General features: G+C 43.1%; 1 protein-coding gene and 1 non-coding gene across 4 annotated transcripts; one reads left to right on the forward strand and one right to left on the reverse strand.

Annotated features, from left to right (window-relative positions):
- The first annotated feature begins 4,579 nt into the window (after positions 1 to 4,579).
- TRNAT-AGU (transfer RNA threonine (anticodon AGU)) lies at positions 4,580 to 4,653 on the forward strand. Its single transcript has one exon. It is a non-coding gene; the product is annotated as a tRNA-Thr (tRNA).
- Positions 4,654 to 5,531: 878 nt separating this feature from the next.
- On the reverse strand, positions 5,532 to 17,621 carry LOC136508515 (uncharacterized). 3 transcript variants are annotated; one of them, XM_066503200.1, is made up of 26 exons: positions 16,861 to 17,621; positions 16,390 to 16,776; positions 15,216 to 15,381; positions 14,977 to 15,096; positions 14,718 to 14,851; positions 14,469 to 14,628; positions 14,319 to 14,386; positions 13,835 to 13,933; positions 13,465 to 13,580; positions 12,974 to 13,148; positions 12,790 to 12,900; positions 12,629 to 12,707; positions 12,391 to 12,534; positions 12,201 to 12,281; positions 11,980 to 12,098; positions 11,145 to 11,227; positions 10,948 to 11,066; positions 10,727 to 10,847; positions 10,494 to 10,631; positions 8,195 to 8,291; positions 7,993 to 8,118; positions 6,959 to 7,051; positions 6,766 to 6,871; positions 6,381 to 6,526; positions 6,225 to 6,305; positions 5,532 to 6,003 (listed from the first exon to the last, which is right to left on the reverse strand). In XM_066503200.1, the coding sequence occupies exons 2-26, from the start codon at positions 16,705 to 16,707 to the stop codon at positions 5,878 to 5,880; spliced, it is 3,126 nt and encodes a 1,041-aa protein (XP_066359297.1). In that variant the 5' UTR covers positions 16,708 to 16,776; positions 16,861 to 17,621; the 3' UTR covers positions 5,532 to 5,877. The 3 variants fall into 3 exon arrangements, with proteins under 3 accessions (XP_066359297.1, XP_066359296.1, XP_066359298.1); XM_066503199.1 differs by having other exon boundaries at positions 12,201 to 12,314; positions 16,861 to 17,620; XM_066503201.1 differs by lacking the exon at positions 12,201 to 12,281 and having other exon boundaries at positions 16,861 to 17,620.
- Between the last annotated feature and the right edge of the window lie 3,498 nt (positions 17,622 to 21,119).

The raw sequence follows: 21,119 nt of genomic DNA on the forward strand, positions 1-21,119 counted from the left end.
AAGGAGGCACCGTCCACCGCCTCTTACAGTCCCGCATGAGGTGTCGGAACTCTTTGCATCAGAGACGGCGTGGAGGCAGTTTGCAGGTTGCCACCCTATGCGCGGTGGAGAGACAGTTGAAGCACTTCCTGAGAAGGTTCGCCGGATAGCAGATAGGGGGCCGCTGGTTCGCCGATGCAGTGTGGGCGAGGTGTGCCCCACCAGTGCCACATGACGACCCCTATGACAGGACCTCACGCCAGCTGTCGATGTTCGGAGTGGAGATGCGTCGAGCTGCATGTGGGCCGATACCCACCCACGGTGGCCGAGATGCTGGCGGGCAGGGACGCGACCCTCCACTGGCCGCACTAGCAAGCCGTTCGCCAGCTGTGGAGGTGGCCGGTTGCGCTTTCTCTATCTATGGTCGTGTCCCTGTTGACCAGGGTCCGGTCCAGCATGGCCCGAACCCGAGGCAGGGTGAGTCTTGGCGTTAGCGGGCGCCGTGACCGCCTTCGCTGGGTGATGAACGACGTTGAGGTAGCTTGAGGGGCGGCCATCGTCGGACTCCTCGCCATCATCGTTCACCCATCGGTGGTGTTTTAGACGGCCTCCTGAGACTGGCCAGAAAGGAGTTGTAGCCACCGATAGGGAGGTGGAGCTTGGGGTGGCTGATGTTGGCGCGGTGGTCAGTGGCTGATGGCACTGCAACCCCGGAGCTGACCTCGCTTCCCTAGTCCTAGATCCCATCCCTGCCCCTGGCGCCAGGTCATCGGTAGATGCCATAGACCCGCTGTTGGGGGCCATGGCGGTGCTAGCACCTAGCCTCGGCATAGCAGGGGGGTCTGGGTGGCCGCTGTGTTGACAGAATCTAACGCTGGCGTCCATGGGGCGCTAGATCTGGCCTCCATTCGCTGCTCCAGGGTGGCTGCGGTGGAGGGTGCAGGGAGGCAACCGCCCGAGAGAGGCGCGAGGATGGCGGTGTCCACGCATGGCGTGCCCCAACACTGGCTCCCGGTTTAGCGGCCTCCACGCACAATAGCTCGATGGCCATGGCAGTGGCAACCTCACACGAATGTGTGATGGCCACGGTGCAGCATCCTCCACTGGAGACGGAGGGGTTGGAGAGGCAGCCGCCAGGGCAAAGCTCGAGGACGGTGCGGGTGGCAGCGACAGCTGCCATGTGGCGCGCTCCTCGGCTTTCAGACCCCACGCATAGGTGGGGAGGGGAGGGGAGTGGGCGCTAGACGTGGGGAGGGGAGGGGAGGAGATGGGGGGGCGGGCGGCGGTAGCGTGGCGAGATCCGCCAGGCGCAGGCTAGGGTTTGGTGGGAGTTGTCCTGTTGATAGGGTTGTGGATGGCAGAGCCGGAGCTAGAGCAAATCCAAGGGGGTTGCGCTTGCCTTGTGGGTGCATAGATATTTATTATGTGGGTGCGAATATGGTGAAAATTTGATCATAATCACTGTTTTTTCATTTTACTGTGGGTGCGGCCTCACCCATACATGGATCTGCCCATGGTCGATGGGGAGGGGGAAGGGGAGGGGAGAGGAGTGGCAAGGGAGGCGGGCGCCGGCGCCGGCGGCGGGGTGGTGGCCAGGAGCGGGTCGCGTCCGCCCCTCGTGAAGCTCAGACTCTGGCCCGCCCGCTACTTTTTCTATTAAGTTCTACATTTTTATATATAAGCACAATACAATTATAATGAATGGTTAAAGTACTTGACTTGGTACGAATGCTTGCATTTTTCTAGATTTAGGTGTTTATGAGCGTCTAGGTATGTGCTCTTAAGGGCTCAAGTTTATATGCATGGACTTATAGTGGTGAGTGTGCCTACATATTTATTTATGAGAGTCATACTATATACTACGTAATTAGTGTTCATCCTTGAATTTTTAATTCAACCAATGTCCGTTTACATATCGTGCCCCACAACATGTAGCCGTGTGACAAGTATGAATGTATACTGCACCTTTCCCCCAACCTACAGATTTGCTTTTGTATCTCGGTTGGTTAGAGCACCCGTTTAGTTAGTGGAGGTCTTGAGTTCAAATCTTAACAAAAGCCCATTTTTTGTTTGCCCTTAGTTTTCATTCAAATGATTTACTGTTCTTTTTGTTCGCTTTTTTCTTTTCTTTTTTACTTTGACCTTGAACGATAGTTTGACCATAGTTTTCTTCATTTCATTTTTGAACTCTAATAACCTTCAAATGATTTATTGTTCTTTTTGTTCACTTATTTTTTTTTCTTTTATACTTTAACCTTGAACGTAACAAAAATGATTTGAACTAAAACTAGTTCAGCAAAAGAGAAAACAAAGTTACTAACAAGCCCGTGCAGACAACTTCTCCCACTCTTTTTTTTTAATGAAAATCAATATAAAGATGCTAACATATATTCACCCCTATAAACAGAAGTACTCACACTTATCATTATGAGCACTTCCGAAGGACTGAACTTGATCGGCAAATCTCGAGAAAAAGGTTGAAGGGAGAAAAGCATAAGTGATTAGATTCAGGCAAAGGATTTGTTTTCAACTATCATTAGATTATTAATCAAGCCTAACTTATGAATCAAACATAACTAGATAATTAATTATTCAGCTTCATCACTCTTTTAAGATAATGAAAAGATTTATTCCATCTTCATTTACTTTTCTCCAACTACTACAAAGATAGACATATGACCTAAGGGCATATGGCCAATATATCTCCTCCAAAAGATGCTCACTATGTTGTCAAACTTGTGCATTTATCTGACGTCTCCTCCAAAATAATCAATCTAACCATAAAAAAATAAGTGAGAGTGGAACCTAATAAGCCCGAACCAAATTAAACATAGATGAAGAACAACAACTCCAAATGCTGACTGAGCTTTGATCAACATGCCAAGAAACGAACACCACACCACCACCACAAAGGGCATTATAAATCCAACAAAGACACTGACCGCACTTTTTTTTTGAGAGACACTGGACACTGGAACTTGGCACGAGCAAGTCCCCAAGATGCAAGATAAAAACCACCTTTGAACAATGGTGAACATCACACGTGATTCTCCACTAACAGTGCTATGTCATTCAACCGTCGTTGAATGGAAGCACCTAAGCCCTAAGGTAGGTGCCATCGTCGCCGAAACCGACCCATAGGGCCACCATGCCCCAAGCCCCCAATCACACCCGATCGTTGACACGCACCCAAGTAGAGGATCAAGATCGCCTTCATCTAGAATCACAGGTCTCTCTCTTGTCCCTGTGTGTTTCGATTCATCGCCCATATATAGCAATCGTAAACTCATTACTAGTTTATCTTGCTGAAGGAGCCTACTGAACCTTTAGCAGCAGCAAATGCGTGCTCCACGGAGGCTCTTGCGTTGGAAGCCACTACTCGGCCAAACGATGAAGGTGCCCATTTCGGTTGGGATTAATCAATTTGTCGATACCAAAAATGACTTTCTGGGCCAGCAACCCAGGCTGAGACTACTCTGGCTCTCGCAGTCTCGCATCATCATCTCACTAGTGTACACCAACAACGGATTTTGTTTTACTACGCAGAAGCAGACCGAAGAAGAAGAAGAAGAAGAAGAAGAAGAAGAAGAAGAAAACTAGTTCACGTGAGTAACTTCACCATCAACCTCTCAAACCCAAGTAAACCTCGTGAATGATGTGCTGGCCTGCTGGGGGGTATGATTCATCATCAATGTTGATAGGCTGCGACAATGTGATCCTTCGTCTCCCTTGCTATTCATCCATCTTAGTTGTCATGGATTATACTTAATGCTGCATTAATCAACAAAGCAAGCAAAGGTAGATTGTTGCGGACCCTTGTTCCAATAGGTCCTAGAAAAAAAAGCTCGATCCACGGTGGCTAGACAGCCCACGAGTATTTCGGCTTCAGAAGAAGATTTTCTCATGCAGAGCGAGAAAACCCCTGAACCTCTGCCTCACTCATACACAGCGGCATCGCAGCTCTGTGAGATGAGCTGACTACAGACCTGTGCTTTAGATGTATGGCAGACGAGGGAGTTTTTTTCCCACCCCGGTCGCTGCGGCCGAAGCCACGAGAGTGAGTCCCTCGGGACTCGAACTCTAACCACCCGGGGGGATGTAGTCCTCTTCTTGCGGCCTTATATATGTCGCATATGGATATGATCATGGGAATTCTCCATATGTTCCGGATCATAAGTCATTTCGCTTTTATATATAGTTTTTGTTATGCACCTAGATATATGATATGCCTAAGACATATATAACAAAAGCTATATACCTAGAAAAGCCAAAACAACTTATAATCTGGAGCAGAGGGAGTATCTAATTGGGGGATTTCATGGCTTGATATGCATGATTCGCGTTGTGCTTTAGCTGCTCACTCAAGGGATCTGGGTTGCGAATGACGACTTTGTAGCATTTAGCGACCCGATAGTAAGTAAGTTGAAGAGTAAAGGATGATCCACGCCTCTGATTCTCCCAAACCTAGATGCTTTGGCAATTCATTAACCTAATTTAAATATGGAAGAATTTTTTTTTTACAAAACAAGATACTTTGCCAATCATTAAGCCAATTCGAATGCTAGAACAAAAGTGTTTAAATACAAAACAAAAAAACAAAGCTTTCGTAGCTCAGTTGGTTAGAGCACCCGTTTAGTAAGCGGGAGGTCTTGAGTTCGACTCTCAACGAAAGCAATTGCACTTTTCTTCATTTTTTTATTTTTGTAATGTTTTGGCACTCTCAACGAAAGCAATTGCACTTTTCTTCATTTTTTTCCTCATACAATTTCCCTTTCTAAAAAATGGTACACCCTTTAGAAATAGGTTGCAGATACGATTTCCCTTTCTAAAAAAATGGTACACCCTTTGGGAAATAGGTTACAGATACAATTTCCCTTTCTAAAAAATGGTACACCCTTTGGGAAATAGGTTGCAGATACAATTTCCCTTTCTAAAAATTCTAAAAAATGGTACACCTTTTGGAAAATAGGTTACAAATACAATTTTCCTTTCTAAAAAATGGTACACCCTTTGGGAAATACTTCCTCCATTCCAAATTATAAGTCGCTGTGACTTATAATTTGTAACGGAGGGAGTAGGTTGCAGATATAATTTCCCTTTCTAAAAAATGGTACACCCTTTGGGAAATAGATTGCAGATACAATTTCTCTTTTTCAAATTTTTAAGAAACTAAACTTGAATAATACCAATAATTTGAACGACTCAACTTTGCAAAATTTGTTAAATAAAGCTAACTACCCCTGTCTGCAGACTCTTTTCGACTTTGAAATTTGAACGAATGAACAGTACACGCTTTGGAAAATTATTTGTACACTTTCTCTGTTTCCATTTTTATAAAAGAAATTAAAGTTGAATAATACCAATAATTTGAACGAGTCGCTTTGCAAAATTTGTTAAATAAAGCTACCGACCCTTTTCCACAGACTGCTTCCGTCTCTTGTAAAGGCAAAATGCAGAAAAGTTGCAGATGATGGTACAGGACGCAGGGACTTACAGGCGAATGCACATCCAGTACCTGTTCCATCTGAAATCAAATAGACACAACTTGGCACGTCAAACTTGAGTGGCATTTTCATTGCAGCAGATGTTGCAAAATTACATTTCATATCTCCTACAGTCAAAATTTCGATGCAGACTCTACAACCTTGATTTCTCTTTTGGAAGCTGTGCAGTAGTAGTGGTCTAAACACAACACATCTTGACTCGTTTACAACTCCATGACTACATTGCTACATGTGCTACCCATTGCTAGCCTTTAAACACCGCCCTCGAACCTTTCCTTCTCTTGCCAGTTGGAAGACTACCACATTTGGAAGTTGTGTTGGTGTGCAAATGATACAAGTCTCCTTCTTGTGCATCAGCTTGTTCGGTCAGATCTTCAGTTGTACTCATGTTAGTTTACTGAAGCTTCAGTGCCTTGACAAGATATACACCCCTCACTAAACCTTTACCAACATCTCCAACCTCCTTAAGGATAGATGTTGGCTCTGGCGCAGTTTCATCAGCCTCCTCTCTGCCACGCTTCTGTGACATGTAAAAAATTCATACAACTTAAAATACATCTGCATTTGTGCTACGCCCAGGGAAAAAAAAAAAGTTCTGCATGATAGAGTGCTTATTGGGAAAACCAACAAAAATATTGCTTGTGGCAAGTCTGTGTAGTGTTGAGTGTAAGAGGGATCTTTTCTTTCTGAGCAGATACAAAGGAAAAAAAAATGTTCTATGGCCCAAGCTGTCACTAATACCTTTGGGTTCTCCCATGTAAGACCCACAGCGTCTCCTCCAATTGAACCATACCACAGCTTGAAAGTTTTGGAGAATTCACACTGTAAGTAGAAGATGTAAAATTTTATTCCAAATGGATGAACATATTTTCAAGAGATCAAGAGCTACACTTTTACCTTCAAGTCTCGCAAAAAGTATGTAGTTGGGTCAAAGTTTACCAGAAGTTTATCTCTTGCATCATGCAAACCTTTCACGGCCCCTTTGTTGAGTGGCATATAGGGGCGGAAATCTTTACTTGGTTTGCCCCAGACCACCAACTTGCCTGTAAGGTTGTTACAGTAGAACAAAAAATATGAAGAATTGAAGGTAGGCTATTGTATCAAAAGATTAATTGAGTTCTGGTCAGCAAGAAATCCCAATTAATTTCTGTTAATTGTAGAGGTGAAATTGATTATGCTTTACAACTTTAGTATTTGGTGGTACATTTTTGCCGAAAGAATACTTCTGTAACAACATCAGGGAATTGGGAAGCAACTGTAGTTGATATAAACCGGAACTGACCATCTGGAGTTTCAGCAGGAAAAAGTACATGATGGGGACAACAAAGCTTCTCTCGATGGAGGAGAATAACAGCATCATAATTGCTCATAGGTGTTCGGAACAGGCACTACAGCATGCAAAGATTCATACTGAGTATGAAAAAAAGACACTAAAATAAGATAAAGCCAATGAAGTAGTGGATGAACAAAATTACCTCCCATGTATATTCCCCTGATTGACCATGAAGTATAAGATTTGTTAAAAGCTCTGCACTGCTTTTAGCATAAGCAGCCATCCGTTTAAGGACCTACGTTTATAATGAACAGAAAGAATAAATAACTCCATCTATAAAACAATATAATAGGCAAGGTTCCAAAAGGCGCTAGGACACTGCCTAGCACCTAAGGTGCCTAAGCGGAGATTAAACGCAATAGTGTATGTGTCTTTTCTTTTATTCTGCTGGGATGTAAATAAGTGCATCACTACATATTCATCCCATCCTTGACACAACATAAGGCCCAGCAGGACAGCAGTACTATCTCCTTGGCCAGAAAACATTGTGGCCCAAGCCCATTCTATTCACAGCCTTATCCACAACCCTATCCAGCCGCAGCCCCCTGTTTCCTTCCCAAAGCCACACGCCCGCACTTCTTTCCTCTTCCCAGCACTGCACGCTCGCCCCACACCGCCAGCCGCACTTCGCACGCTGTGAGGCCTTGTGTCGCCAGCCTCAGGTGGCCCAAACCTTGCTAGAGCATGTGCCAGGGAGGATGCATGTGGGGTGGCAGGGCGGCACTACGCCAGCAGCAACTTGAGGAGCTCCAGCTCACACACTCCTTCTGTCTGCTTGTGCTGCTGCACTCTCCTGTCGCCTGCCCATGCCCACATGAGCCTTCCTCGCTCCCAATTTTCCCTGATTCTGTGCTACTTACCTGCTGGCCTGTGTTTAATTGGACGCCTATGGCCTAGGCTGCCAGGGCTCCACCTTGACACTTAAGCGTGCCTAGGCGAGTGCTTAATTGTGTTTTTGAACACTAATGATAGGCATGCATGCTATTCATGGTTAAAGTCTCCACATGAGTGTAACCATATCATATTGCAAGAACAAATCCAATATTACAAACTGGGAAAAATGTGTCATATGATATAGATTGCATTTTGAACATTTCTACTTCACTACCGAAGCCTTGATGCACACTTGTGCAACAGCAAGAGTCATTTTCAGCTGTCAAACAATAAAACACATACCGACTTGCTTGGTGACTGTTTTGTCCATGCTTCAGATGCTTTATCATATGACGTAGCAAGAAACATTGCAGGCTCTATATCATGAGGGTTTTGTTCATAAGATTTTCTGCTCAGCATAAAGTTATCCTGTAGTTGTATGAATCAATATGTTAACAGCTATAGAGCTAACTAAAAAAATGAAAGAGAGAGAGAAAGAACTGACATTGATCTCCTTCTCATCCTTCAGGTTGAAGTCATTATTTATGTCAATAACCATGGGTGAAAAGGTCCAGTCAAAACTCGATAACAACCGCAAAAACCTGTGATTTTTTTAGTGATTCGTCAGAGGACTTTGACACCTTTCATCGGTCATGATTATTAAGACTGGTAAAAGGTATAACCAACTAGGAAAGTAGGCTGGATGGATGGAGAGCCGCACTGAAACCTAATAAGGTGATTAATAACCTTATGAGCCTTATAAGCCTGGTATGTTTAGGTATAAGAAACTAGATGCAATGGCTTCATTATCTAAGAGTAATTGTAACTTATAATCAGCAACATATCATTTTCGTTTTCCTTTAACATAGTATCACATTTGCTATAATGCGTATTAAGAAACCAAAATGGATTCCCTCTATGTGAAAACATTCACTCTATACACTGAATATTGGGATTCACAAGAAGATACTATAATACAAGGGATGGTCAGACCACATGGCTCAAGTAGTATTAGGGTACGCAAAAGGATAATTAGAACATGATATAGGGATAGGCTATGCAGCACGGATACGGATACGCGTATCGGTATCGGAAGGATACGGATACGCGGATACGGCAATTTCTAAGAAAACACGATACGCGGATACGTTTTACTATTTTTTTATAATAAATAAATAATGCAAATTAAAATTGTGAAAGTCTAAAATTTGAGTAACCATACTAGATTAATGCTCAATTACCAAAATTTCTATCTAAAAAAGGAAGTCAGGAACAGGAGAGCCCTAATGTCTGTTGTGGTTGTGGCCGGTGACCACAGATCGTATGCTAGGACTAGCACTTGCACTGGCACTACCTAAATATGTAGAGGCCATCTATTGGATGCAAGCAATCAAGCATGGGAAACACTAATCATGAAGCAGATGTGGGGAACACACAAAATCAAGCAACGAGAACTGCAGAACTAGAGTAGAATAGTAGATCAAGTATGAAAAGGAGATGTATTCATGGGAGGTCGCCAGCAGCTTGCTTTGCTGCTGAATCGTCCTCTTCCCTGCACCTTGCCCCTGCATCGGGCGAGCCAGCTGCAGCCGCGGCGGACTGGTGGGTGCTCCCCAGCGTGGTGCTCTCGGCGCGACGGTCTGTAGGAGAAGTCGATTGATGGCACGGAGGATGCGGGGGAGGCCGGCGAACGGTGGCGCACCTCCTGCGCGGCGCGCGTGTGCGCAGCAGGCGATGCGAGGGGGCGGGGCGGAAACTCGTCGCTGGCGGCAGGCGAGTAGGGACGGAGGCTCGTCGCCAGCGAGCGGAGGCTCGTCGCTGGTGGCCGGCGGCTGGCGAGCGGGGTTGCGGCGTCACTGCGCGGGGATGCGGCGCGAGGCACGGGCGCAGCCGTGCGGGACTGCGGACATCGGACGCTAGGGCGTCGGGGCAGAGGGATAAGGGTCTGTCTTCCTGGGCTTCTTACTGGGCTGGGCCGTATCGGCAGGCCAGATACATGTCGGATGGCGTATCCAATTTGCACGAAAATAATAAAAAAATGGATACTCCGAGGATATGTATCCTGGGCGTATCGGACACGTATCCGTATGCGATACGTATCGGATACGAGATACGCGGCTTCAGGGACGTATCCGTGTAACATAGGGGATAGGGATGAAATAGTACTGGTGGGAGACTAGACTCATTCTTATCCAGAACAATGATACAAGGCATCCTTAAAATAGTGGATCCTGGGCCCTCCCAAATCCTTAACTCTGATAATCATTCCTAACTAAATATGACCTTAAATATTCATAATTCCCTTTCCTGGCTGAAACCCATCACCACATCCTCCTGGCTCAGACTCCAGCTGCTATGCATCTCTTCCACATGTCCAATTAACTACTCCCTCCATTCAAAATTATAAGACGTTTTGGCTTTTCTATAGATACATTGCTTTTACTACGCATCTAGACATAGTGTATATCTAAATGCATAGCAAAAGTTATGTATCTAGAAAAGCGAAAACATCTTATAATTTGGAATGGAGGGAGTAGATTAGAATATGCAACTTGAGAAATGGGTTTTGGAGGGGGGAAATTGTGGCTTTCACAGGATGGCTAAGAGATCTTCAACAAAACTGTTCTCCACAATTTTCAGAACTACTTATGAACTTTTTTTCAGCAGTCAAGAAATAACAAAGATAGCTGGTTGGAATGTAGCATTAGGCATCTGTCTATGACATAACAGAAAGAATGAAGCTGACAAAATGAGCAACAATACAGATGGTAAACCAGAGGCCGATAAAGGTTCCAGAAGTTTACCTGAGAAACCCAGCAACCCGAGAAGAAGGGGCATGGAATGGGAATGGCTTCAAAAATATATACGCAACTACCAACTCAACTGCCTCCTCTGAGATAAATGAAGAAAATAGATGTGCAGAAATCCATCTTTTTGCTAGCCTTTGAAACAGAAAACAAATGCAAGCTTCATAAGCATGCTTCATAGTTTAAGATATGTGGGGTGTTTAAATAACATTCAGAACCTTGGCAGTTACCTAACTACTGGTCCATACACCTGGTAGCGGCCATGCAGACCATTAATCATACTAGAGTGTTGGCTCCGCTGAAAAAGCATCTTATCTTCTGATAGAGCACTTTGTATCTTGTCATCTCCAACTGCCAGATAATGAAATAAAGTTATGGAACTCTGCGATCTTTCTACAGTAACCAATTGGCAAACATAGGAAATTATTTGAATACATAATAAAAGACAAACCTGGCTTTTGCAGCCCTAAACCTCTTTCATGAAATATTTTGAGTAAGAATGAATATCCAGATGTAAGGACATTCACCTCATCTTCACTGGCTGAAACAAACATTCCTCGATCCTCCAAGCTGAAATTAAAAACAATGAGCCAGCGGAACAGAAAGCAAATCAAGCAAACAATTTTTTCCTTAAATGCTATCGCATACCTTTCACCAATTTTTAAAAGAAATGCAGCCTTTGTCTTCTCCATGGCCACGGGATCCAAGGGCCAGTTACCAGATCCCTCTAGCTATTATTAAAATAGTGGTGGGGAGAAATTTGTGAACAAAGCAAATCCCAAAATGAAGCCTAGCTCTATCAGATAAACATCATGACATGTAAGTTTCTGAGCAAATCAGCACCATATATGAAATCATCTATGCGTATGTTGCGTTGGATTTGCGGTCATACAAGAAGGGATCGAGTTCGGAACGATGATATACGTGAGAGATTAGGGGTAGCGCCAATTGAAGAAAAGCTTGTCCAACACCGGTTGAGATGGTTTGGACATGTGCAACGGAGACCTCCAGATGCACCGGTGCGTAGTATGTCAGGATAGTAACGTGAAGAGAGGCAGAGGAAGACCGAAGTTGACTTGGGTAGAGGCAATAAAAGGAGACTTGAAAGGATGGAATATACCCAAAGACTTAGCCTTAGATAGGAGTGCTTGGAAGACAGCTATTCACGTGCCTGAACCTTGATTGCTTCTGTTGGGTTTCAACTCTAGCCTACCCCAACTTGTTTGGGACTTAAAGGCTTTGTTGTTGTTGTTGTTTTTGTTGTTGTTGTTCTATTATTTTCTTGCCAGTAAGGATGTAAAGGAAGAAGTAACAATGGATGTGTGTGCTACCCACCCCTATTGTAGGAAAGGTCTGGAAAGCCCAAAGTTCTAGAATAGAAAATGGAATGAAGAAGGGGTGTGATATAGTAGCTCCCACAGAGGGATAATAAGAAATTAATATTATTCTATTGTGATACAGCACAACTAAAGAAAGGTCATACCTGAATCATAACTTCTAAAGATCTTACGCAAGTTGTTGCGAATTTTGGTAGCCTCTGAGAGTTCCTTCCATATGCCAGTGGATGAGGTTCAGGAGGAAACACAGAAGTGTGCCTAAAAGCTGGTGTAAGAAAAGGAAAAACGAAAGGAAATGTCACATACAATGAGAGAAATGTGAAAACAAGATCATGCATAAAGAATACAAAAAGATACTGTGTCAAACCTGAGTCTAGGGGTTGCACAGTAGATATTTTAAGAGGAATATCATCTAAGAGACGTAACTGCTTAGAAATAGTATCAAAAGCTTCAAGCAAAGCTCCAGAAGACGAGACCGGATCTGCATAATTAGGAATAAGCTTAAAACCAAGGATATGTAAACTGTAAAGCAATACATAGAAAGATCTGAAACTTACCTTGGCCATCAACTAAGAGGCAAAAGTCCAGCTGATCAACAACATGAATCAAATCATCCTTCTGCAGTGACAAATGTTTCATAAGCACATAATCAGCAATCCTTTTAATAATTGTGTGCTTCTCCCAAGATTGGCATTCCCAAACTGCAGATAAGCAAGTAGGATCCATTAAGAATAAAATGCAACAGCTATCCACACTTTTTAGATATAATGAAGTAAAATAAAATGCATCAGTTACCTGTGCTTTCAGCAATATTTCCATCCTTGAATCTTCTAAGCTCAGCTTTCTCTCCCCAAAATTTCCTAAATTTAATAGCCTGTGATTTAATAATGCATATCAGAGTGTTAGATCGCAATAGTGGCAGTTCATTGTTCCGTAATCCAGAAAAGGAAAAATACCTCAACACGGTTCTCAGGGTTTGGACCAATATCAACAAGGCAAAAACTTTTTTCCAATGAGCTAACCATCATACCAACGAGAAGCGGACTGCTGCCAAATTCTGAGAAACCCTACAAAATTGTGCTTGTCACTGGACTGAAATGCAGGAAGGTGATCAATAATACTAATGCTCACACTACATACTTCCACTATTTTCCATTCAGAAGGTGTGCTTCTCCACAGGACTCGGATCATCTTTGTTCTATCTGTAAGTCCTCGTTGCAGCAAAGACTGAACATCTTTCTCAAGAATTCTCCAAGACTCGTCATCCACACAATAGCTTAACGCAGTAACCTTAGAGTTCCCTTTCAAGTTTATCCTGACAGAAAGAAATACAAGTGAAAACTTGATCAGCTGATGGAGAAGTCTTTAATCTGGGATGATACTAGAAGGCAAAATTGGCTCAATGACACTAGGAATATGTGCAGATTGGAAATAATATGAAAAGAGGCTGACAAGTTGGGCCAGAGCCACATTAAGTAGGAGAGAAAAGTTGGTGCATAACGGCAGATGCAGAATGTAAGTAGATAGTCTCAAGCTGAGGACGTGCTGCACTGTTCACTCAAATAACGGTTCCAGTAGAAGTCCATAATACATGTACCAATGTGATGCATCATAATTCAGTTTCAGCGTACCTCAAGCATGAGTCAAACTTAGCACCGAAGTCAACTTTGGTCATGAAAAGCTCTTCAAGTCCACCATCTCTGCATTTATCAAGGCAACTAAGTGCGCAAGCTGCCTCATCTTGAAGCTGAACAAGGAAAGGCAGGCAGAGGCCACAAGAGTTGAACTCAAAGAAATTTGAAAGGTTGACTACAGATGTGGAGAGCATTACTCTGAATCTGAAGAATAAAAAAACATCAAACTAGATATCTACCAGTGATTGCTGGATTATACCGCAAGGTTGTACATTTGAGTAGTTATACAGAGATATAAGTAAAGGGAAAAACAAGCTGAATGAAAAATGGTTTGGTGGATATAGACTAGTTTAATAATGGTACATACCTCTAAAAAAGCAGACTTCGTCATCCGAAACGCCAAATTTACGTGGCCAGATATATCAAATACGGCAACATCAAATGTCTTCAGGCAAGTGGCAATGTCCTGAAACATTTCACTTCTGATCAGAACTGAAGATCAATGGGTTACTCAACGTTATTGCACTAGTCAATAGCACTCTGTGCGAAGGTTGCACACAGAACTAAGTATCATGTACATCAAGTAACTCTTCAGGTATTTTTATTGCTATAATCTCCAGGAATCCATGGTGAAATATGACCAGACAAGCAATTAAGTATGGCATAGCAATTTCCAATTTGTCATACTCATACTGTATTACCATGTTCACACTATAAGGCAAAGGACTTATCTGTAGACATTATGATTTTGTATGGAAAATACTATTCCATTTACTCTACATATACAGGTATAGATACAAATCTAGTTTGATGGCTCCCAACAATGGACTTTATGCAGAAGGTTGACAAACCTCTTTGGTGATCGTACGCTTCTTCATTGATTGAATCACCAATCCCTTTGCCCACACCTTGGAAGTTGCTACAAGAATACAGATATGCTTCAATTGAGTAAACATGGTCAGATATACCTAGAAAATCAACTTTTTGTTGCTTGGATGTACCCAAAAAATTCATCAATACACGGAAAATTTGTCTTGTGGTCATTGATCTAATAATCATGCTTCCTCCAGAGTCCACAGTAAGAAACACAAGGATGGCAGAAATTAAGTATCCATTGAGACAATCATGTGTGTATATTGAAGTTCTTTGACGTGCCCAAACCTACATTTCAATTAAACATTAGGCTGCTTTAAACAGGAAGAGAATACATGTACAAGCATTAACCAACTATAGTTTAGGATGAAATATACCTTTACCAACACCAAGGCCTCTTGCAAAGCTTTCCAGTTAGCAAAGGTGCCACTCATAAAGTCTGCATTTTCCTCCAAAAACATATCCTCCAATATGCTACAATTGTACTTTGGTGTGGGTAGGTTTACACCATCTGAAATGCAAATCCAATCAGCAAAGTTTCAAAGAAAAAACTATATAACTATGCAAAAGGCCAAAACTATGGTATATTGACACTAGTTTCAAAGAACAAGAACATATGTAAAGCAGTCATATCACCTTTTGTATATGCCCGGACATTGTTTCTCGTTGATACATTCAACTTTGAAACATTGAACAAAGAATCTGCAGTCGGGATTATTCTTATATAGAATCCAGGAAGGTCTGCAATTTCGTTTGCTGCACCAATGGAAGTTAAAAAAATGAGAGGGGAGCATAATAACAAAAATGCCACTTGTAGGAGTATCAGCTTCGAGTGCACCAACGATGTGAAAAAAAGGGGAGGTTGGTAGAAGAACCTGGATATACATGAAGCACAGGCTTCCGAGCCTCATCTTGGAAGGTAGACCATGAAACTTTGCAGATAAATTTAGAGCACCTCAAGTTTTTCTCGATGACACAGAGGTAAAGACACCTCTTTGCATGGTACCGGTGATTTAGGAAATCCTTCTCGTGGAAGCATTCCTGTAGTAAATGCATACAAAACAAATCACATGACAATCTAAAACCAAAATTTTGTTTAACCGCTTCCAAAAGTAGCAGTCTTGATTCAAGTCGGCAAGCAAAATAAAAGCATGAGAAGAGTCAGCTTTGTAACCATAGCAAGCTCATTTTCCATTAAAATACCCAGACACTTATGAATTCGGAATGGCGCATTCCATGTTAGGCATCTTCACAACCCTAACATGCTAATTCTGTTTCAAATGACAGACATTGGTGAAATTTCAATCTTTGTTGCAATAGGATCTTTGTATGCTTTCCTTTGTTCAGGAACTGTCTTTGTAAGCTGGTCACCACAGCAGTTGTGCCAAACTAGTTGCTGAGAAAACTCTTTTCGGGAAAAAAAGAAAAGATGGACAAAAGGAGGTTATTCTGACTGGAGCATCACTTATTCTACTTATAATCTTTCCAACCAACGAAATTTTGTTGAGAAGACTTGATTGAACAATTTAGCATAGCTCAGCAGTTCTACGTCAATCAAATAAAACTAAATGTTTGTGAAGAAGGAAAACTAATGGCACCAAGAGCAAACATAAAGAAAATCCATAGTTCCCAACAACACCTTCCCTTCAGCTTATTTGAGTATAAGAAGCACAATCAAATATAAGAACCTCAATAGCTGAGATTTGTTTGACAGCAGGCACATTGTAGCAAAGCAAAAATAAACATGAAAACAGGCTTCCTATCCACTGAACTAGACAGAAACAGAATTTTTAATGAACAAGCTGTGCATTGAACAATAACTGAACCATTTTTACCAAACAAGCATACATTGTTATAAGCTGACATCCTGAACAAGGTACAAACATAACACTAGAAATTTTGAAGGTAAAATGGACATCGCCCAGCTGCCACACAGGCAGAACCACGCCAATGAATCCCATGAAAAATAAACAGCTCCTCTGTCGACGGTAATACAAAGCAAGTTCTTGGGAGTGAATCAGACAGGTGAATTCGAAGAACCCCGCATACCTTTGGCAAGCGTACGAGAAGGTCGGCAGCGACGTCGGGCCTCGCGACCGCGCCGGCCGCGTGGCTCCCGGCGAGCCGCACCACCTCCGGCGGCCGGAAGGTGAACGAAAGCTTCTCGGATTCCAGTCCTAGGTCCCTCACGAACCCCCGCGCGGCCTCCAGCGTCGCTTGCTGCTGCGGCACCCTCTTGATGAGCTCCGCGACGGCGTCAACGGCCTCGGCGGCGGCGCGCATGGCCGCCGCGCTCGGCCGAGCTTGCTCCACGAGCGCGGAGAGCTTGCGGTCCATGGAGTATTCGGAGGCGGCGGAGGTGGCCATGGTGGCTGGCTTCGGTGCTCGCCGGCGGCGGGAAGGCGAGCGTGGTTACGGGTTTAGGGTTCAGCCACGCTTGGAATGAGAAAGACCATACTTTCGTTAGTAGGCTGCATATGAGGGTCCAAAGGCCCATGAATGGAGCACATGAGGTCCGACCTGGTACGGTCGGGCGGTCCAGCCCAACAACAGGAACTGGGGCCTGCTTCCCAGCGACGGGAGATCCCCGTCGTCCCTGCGCCGTTCTCCACACTATTTTCCTGTCTCGCCCCCTCCGTCCATCCCCGCGCCATTCTCCACGCCATCTTCCCATCCTCGCCCCCTCCATGGCGCTGCTGTTCTTCGTGACTGCCTGCTCATCACCGCCGCATCCATCTCGCCGTGACCGTCTCCGCTCGATCTAGAGCCTGGTGTTGCCCTTGCCGCTGGCGGTGCGAGCCATGCGGAGGCACCTCGGACGGGCCGTGTGGGCGCGTGCCTGCGTGGAGCGCGTCTTTGGGGTAGCGCTGTAGCGGACAAAGGAGCGCAGGGACGTTACAGCGGAGGTCCTCCGCCGCGATTCAGGCCGAGGGTCTTCAGAATCGATTTAGTTTTTTCTTTTCTTTTCCTCAACTTCTCCGCTTCCCCGTCTGAAGGCACCGTTCCTTGGCTTTGCGGCTTCGGCACTTCTGAATACGGTTACCTTACCTCTACCAGGCCTGTGATCTCCAGCTCCAATGAGGAGGGACGGCTGGTGCAGTTCCCTAACCTGTGAGCCAACGTCTTCAGTTGCTCCTTCGCCTTCCTGCTGTATAACTGTCAAGCCACGAAGATAGAGAGCAGCAGTGGGCTGGATTTTTTTTCTCAGATGTAAGCCTAATTGCAGTTGCAATGCTTATTTTGTTCACTCTATTGTACTTTTAGATTGTCATCAGATTCTGATTATTGGACTCAGCCAGATTCATTTTTTTGTGCCAAACTTGACAGAGAGGAACAAATACATAGGGTAACGTCTATAGTACCTGCTGCTAATTGATCACAGAGACGATTTCCCAAGTCCCCGGGGCACGATTACGGCCGCTTTAAGGTCCCGGCAACGTGCCACCGCCCTCCTGCGAACCTTACGCAACGTCGTCATGGCTAGGGGGTGTTTGATCCTTTGACTAAAATTTAGAAGGTGTCACGTGAGGGTGTCGTATGAGGTGTTCGGATACTAATAAAAAAATAAATTACATAAACCGTCAGTACTCCATGAGACGAATTTATTAAGCCTAATCAATCTGTCATTAGCATATGTTACTGTAGCACTACATTGTCAAGTCATGAACTAATTAGGCTTAAAAGATTCGTCTCACAAATTAGTCGCAAGCTGTGCAATTAGTTTCGTAATTAGTCTATATTTAATACTCCATGCATGTGTTAAGCATTCGATGAGACAGCGACTAAAGTTTAGGAGGAGAAACCAAACACACACTTATAACAACAGCCCTCCTCTTATATTTATGAGGAGACCGGGTTACAGAGTCCAACAACAACTCTACCCTAACGCGTGGCAATTCTGCAATATGCAGATGACACAGTCATCTTTGTCAAACATGACTTGGAAGGGATAATAAACTTGAAATTGTTACTCTATATGTATGAAATGATGGTTGGGCTGAAAAATAATTTCAATAAGACTGAAGTTGTTATGATCAATGACACTGAGAACTGGGGATCCTTGTATGCTGATTTATTTAACTGTCAGGTTGGTCTTTTTTCAATTAAGTACTTGGGGTTCAAGTTAGTCCTAGCAGGCTCCATCTAAGTGATTGGGCTCCTTTACTTGATAAAAGTCACAAAAGGCTGGACATATGGAAAGGGAGTACTATGTCCATTGCTGAGAGAACTGCTATCATCAGTGCTTGCTTGAATAATTCACCCATTTATCAAATGTTTGTTTATCGGGCTCCAAAGACAATCTCTGACAAAATTGATAAAATTAGAATAACATTCTTTTGGCAAGGAGAGGGACCAAGAGGAAATACCACTTGGTTAAATGGGTTAAAATCTGTAAAAGCAAGAAGAAAGGTGTAACACCCGGTTTTAAAACAAAACCAGATATGCACCATATGTAAGCCCAGGAAGTCAAATCTCATATATAACTACAAATGGAGGTAATATCAATAGACAATGCTTAATATATAACATACTTAGTATAAAGGATATAACCTTAGACAACAAATAGCGGAAATACAACTCTGATCTTCGGGTGAAGACTCTAATTCCACAGGGACAACTGACCGGTTGATCACAAGCCTAACTTCTTCAAACTCTAGCAATCTAGTACCCATTCGTGATTTTTATCCAAATAATTAAAAAGTAAAACAAACGTACGTACATGTTGTACTCAACAAAATATAACATGTGGTTCATGAAGCTTAAAAGGCTGACACTGGTTTAACTACGATTAGCTTTAAATAAGTTATGATTTTAAGCAGTTGAGTAGCATCAAATTTATCTTAAGCCCGTATAAACACAAGATCAGGTAAACATGAATAATGAATAGCAAAACAATAATCATAAGTGATCATCAGTATCATTAATGTTTATCATATATTATGTAAGGGTTCCAAGGCCGCTCGTGACCGTGAGCATGACTGTTATAACAGTTTTATACTCTGCAGAGGTTGTACACTTTCACTGAGTCATAATTTACCCTTTCGCCCGAGGTGATCAGCATCTTAACCTACTACTAAAGAAGGTCGGCAGGGTTTACTATGAAGTCTTTCAAATATTCGTCTAACAAGTTAGGGGCGCTAGGATTCACTTGGCAAACAGATATAGGAACCCCCTTTCAAATGGCACAATTCCTTCACGGCTATACACGTAAGAGTAGAGGTTATCCTATACCCAACTCGGTAAGCCCTTTTTGCACCATAAAGGTAACCACTAACAAGCTAGAAAAGGTCCTTATACTTGACTAAAGCCAAAGCCATATGACCTTCACAGTTGTACTGCAAGTCCCGGATGATCACTTATAAATAAGTCCTTAGGGAGAGGAATCTAGAGCACCATAATAATAGCCCAATGCTCTAGCCCCCTTGTTCCATGTTACTAAAAAGCATCTTTTAGTGTTTATTACATATTTCATTAGTCAAGTTACAAGATCATGACTTTAGTTGAGCACTACCATCATACTACCCAATGCAATACCCTATAGGTGACAAGGAATCCAAGATATCAAATAGCTAGGAAAATTTATTACTGTTGTCAAGGTAGACACATGCATATAATTAAATTATTAAAGTGAGTAGAACAACACGGATGATCCCATACTATACTTGCCTTAAACTCAGATCCTTCTTCAAGTCGAACCTTCAATGAATTGCTTTTGGATTCACCACGTATAGCTCACCGACTGGACATGATCATAGAACACCACACAAGCATCCATGCAATCATATATGAAACAAACAATAGAACTAAATTAGAATAGTACACCAATAGCATAAAATCAAGATGAAAAGTTTGTAAAATGAATCTATATCTTGCGACGAACACACAGACGCGAAGATCATCAAAATCGGAGCTATAACGAAGAAGTTATGAATTAATTAAGATTTTCTTTAATAAAATAATAAATTAAATCTAACATCGAATTTCAAAAGTTGAAAACATGTTTAATAGTAGGATGAACATGTAGATTATGCAATTATGAATCCAACACAACTTGAATGGATCAAAACGGAGTTAAAACGTAGAAGATATGATGAAAACAATGTTGGTGGCAGTTTTGTAAATAACCCGAACTAGATTACGTTTTTAAAACATGAAAACGTATTTTGAATCTAACCGAAGGAAATTATGCTTTCAAAAGAAGAAAACGTATTCTAGGAATACGCTTTGGACCGCGAGTTCTATTTTGAAAAGACAGAGGGGCTCTTTTTACAAAAGTGCCAGCCGAAACGGTATCGGCCGATCTCGACCGCTAGATCGAACCTGGACGATCCAGATTAGAAGGGAGGGAGAGAGTTGCCGATGGCTAGCTGGACGGCGGCGCCATGGCCGAAAAAGCTTGGTGAAAGGAGACCATGACGCCTAAGAGGGGGGTGAATTAGGCAACTTAAAATTCTAACTATAAACTATGGCCTCTTTTTCTAAACCTAGCAAAACCTATGCAAAAGATAAACTATCTAAATGTGCAACTACGATTTTGCTAGTGTGTTGCTATCTCTACCACAAAAGGAGTAATACAATCAATGCGAAAGCTAAAGAGCAAGGTAGAGATATGCAAACTCCCGTCGATGACTCCGGTATTTTTACCGAGGTATCAAGAAGCACTCAAGCTTCCCCCTAACCCTCATTGGAGCCCCTCGTAAGGAATCCCTCTCAAGGGCCAAGCTCCCGGTTGGGTAACTCCGTGGATAGCCTCGGGCCTTCCCCACACGCAAGTGGGT

The sequence above is a fragment of the Miscanthus floridulus genome, chromosome 15, assembly GCF_019320115.1.
Source record: "Miscanthus floridulus cultivar M001 chromosome 15, ASM1932011v1, whole genome shotgun sequence".
Classification (NCBI taxonomy): domain Eukaryota; kingdom Viridiplantae; phylum Streptophyta; class Magnoliopsida; order Poales; family Poaceae; genus Miscanthus; species Miscanthus floridulus.

What these genes read in the sequence shown, in the direction of transcription:
- LOC136508515 (XM_066503199.1), bottom strand. Translation starts at nt 16,707, where the DNA reads ATGGCCACCTCCGCCGCCTCCGAATACTCCATGGACCGCAAGCTCTCC. An exon ending in TGTGCTTCATGTATATCCAG is followed by an intron (nt 15,097 to 15,215) that starts GTTCTTCTACCA and finishes CCATTGGTGCAG; the next exon opens with CAAACGAAATTGCAGACCTT. An exon ending in AGGATGAGAAGGAGATCAAT is followed by an intron (nt 8,119 to 8,194) that starts GTCAGTTCTTTC and finishes ATACAACTACAG; the next exon opens with GATAACTTTATGCTGAGCAG.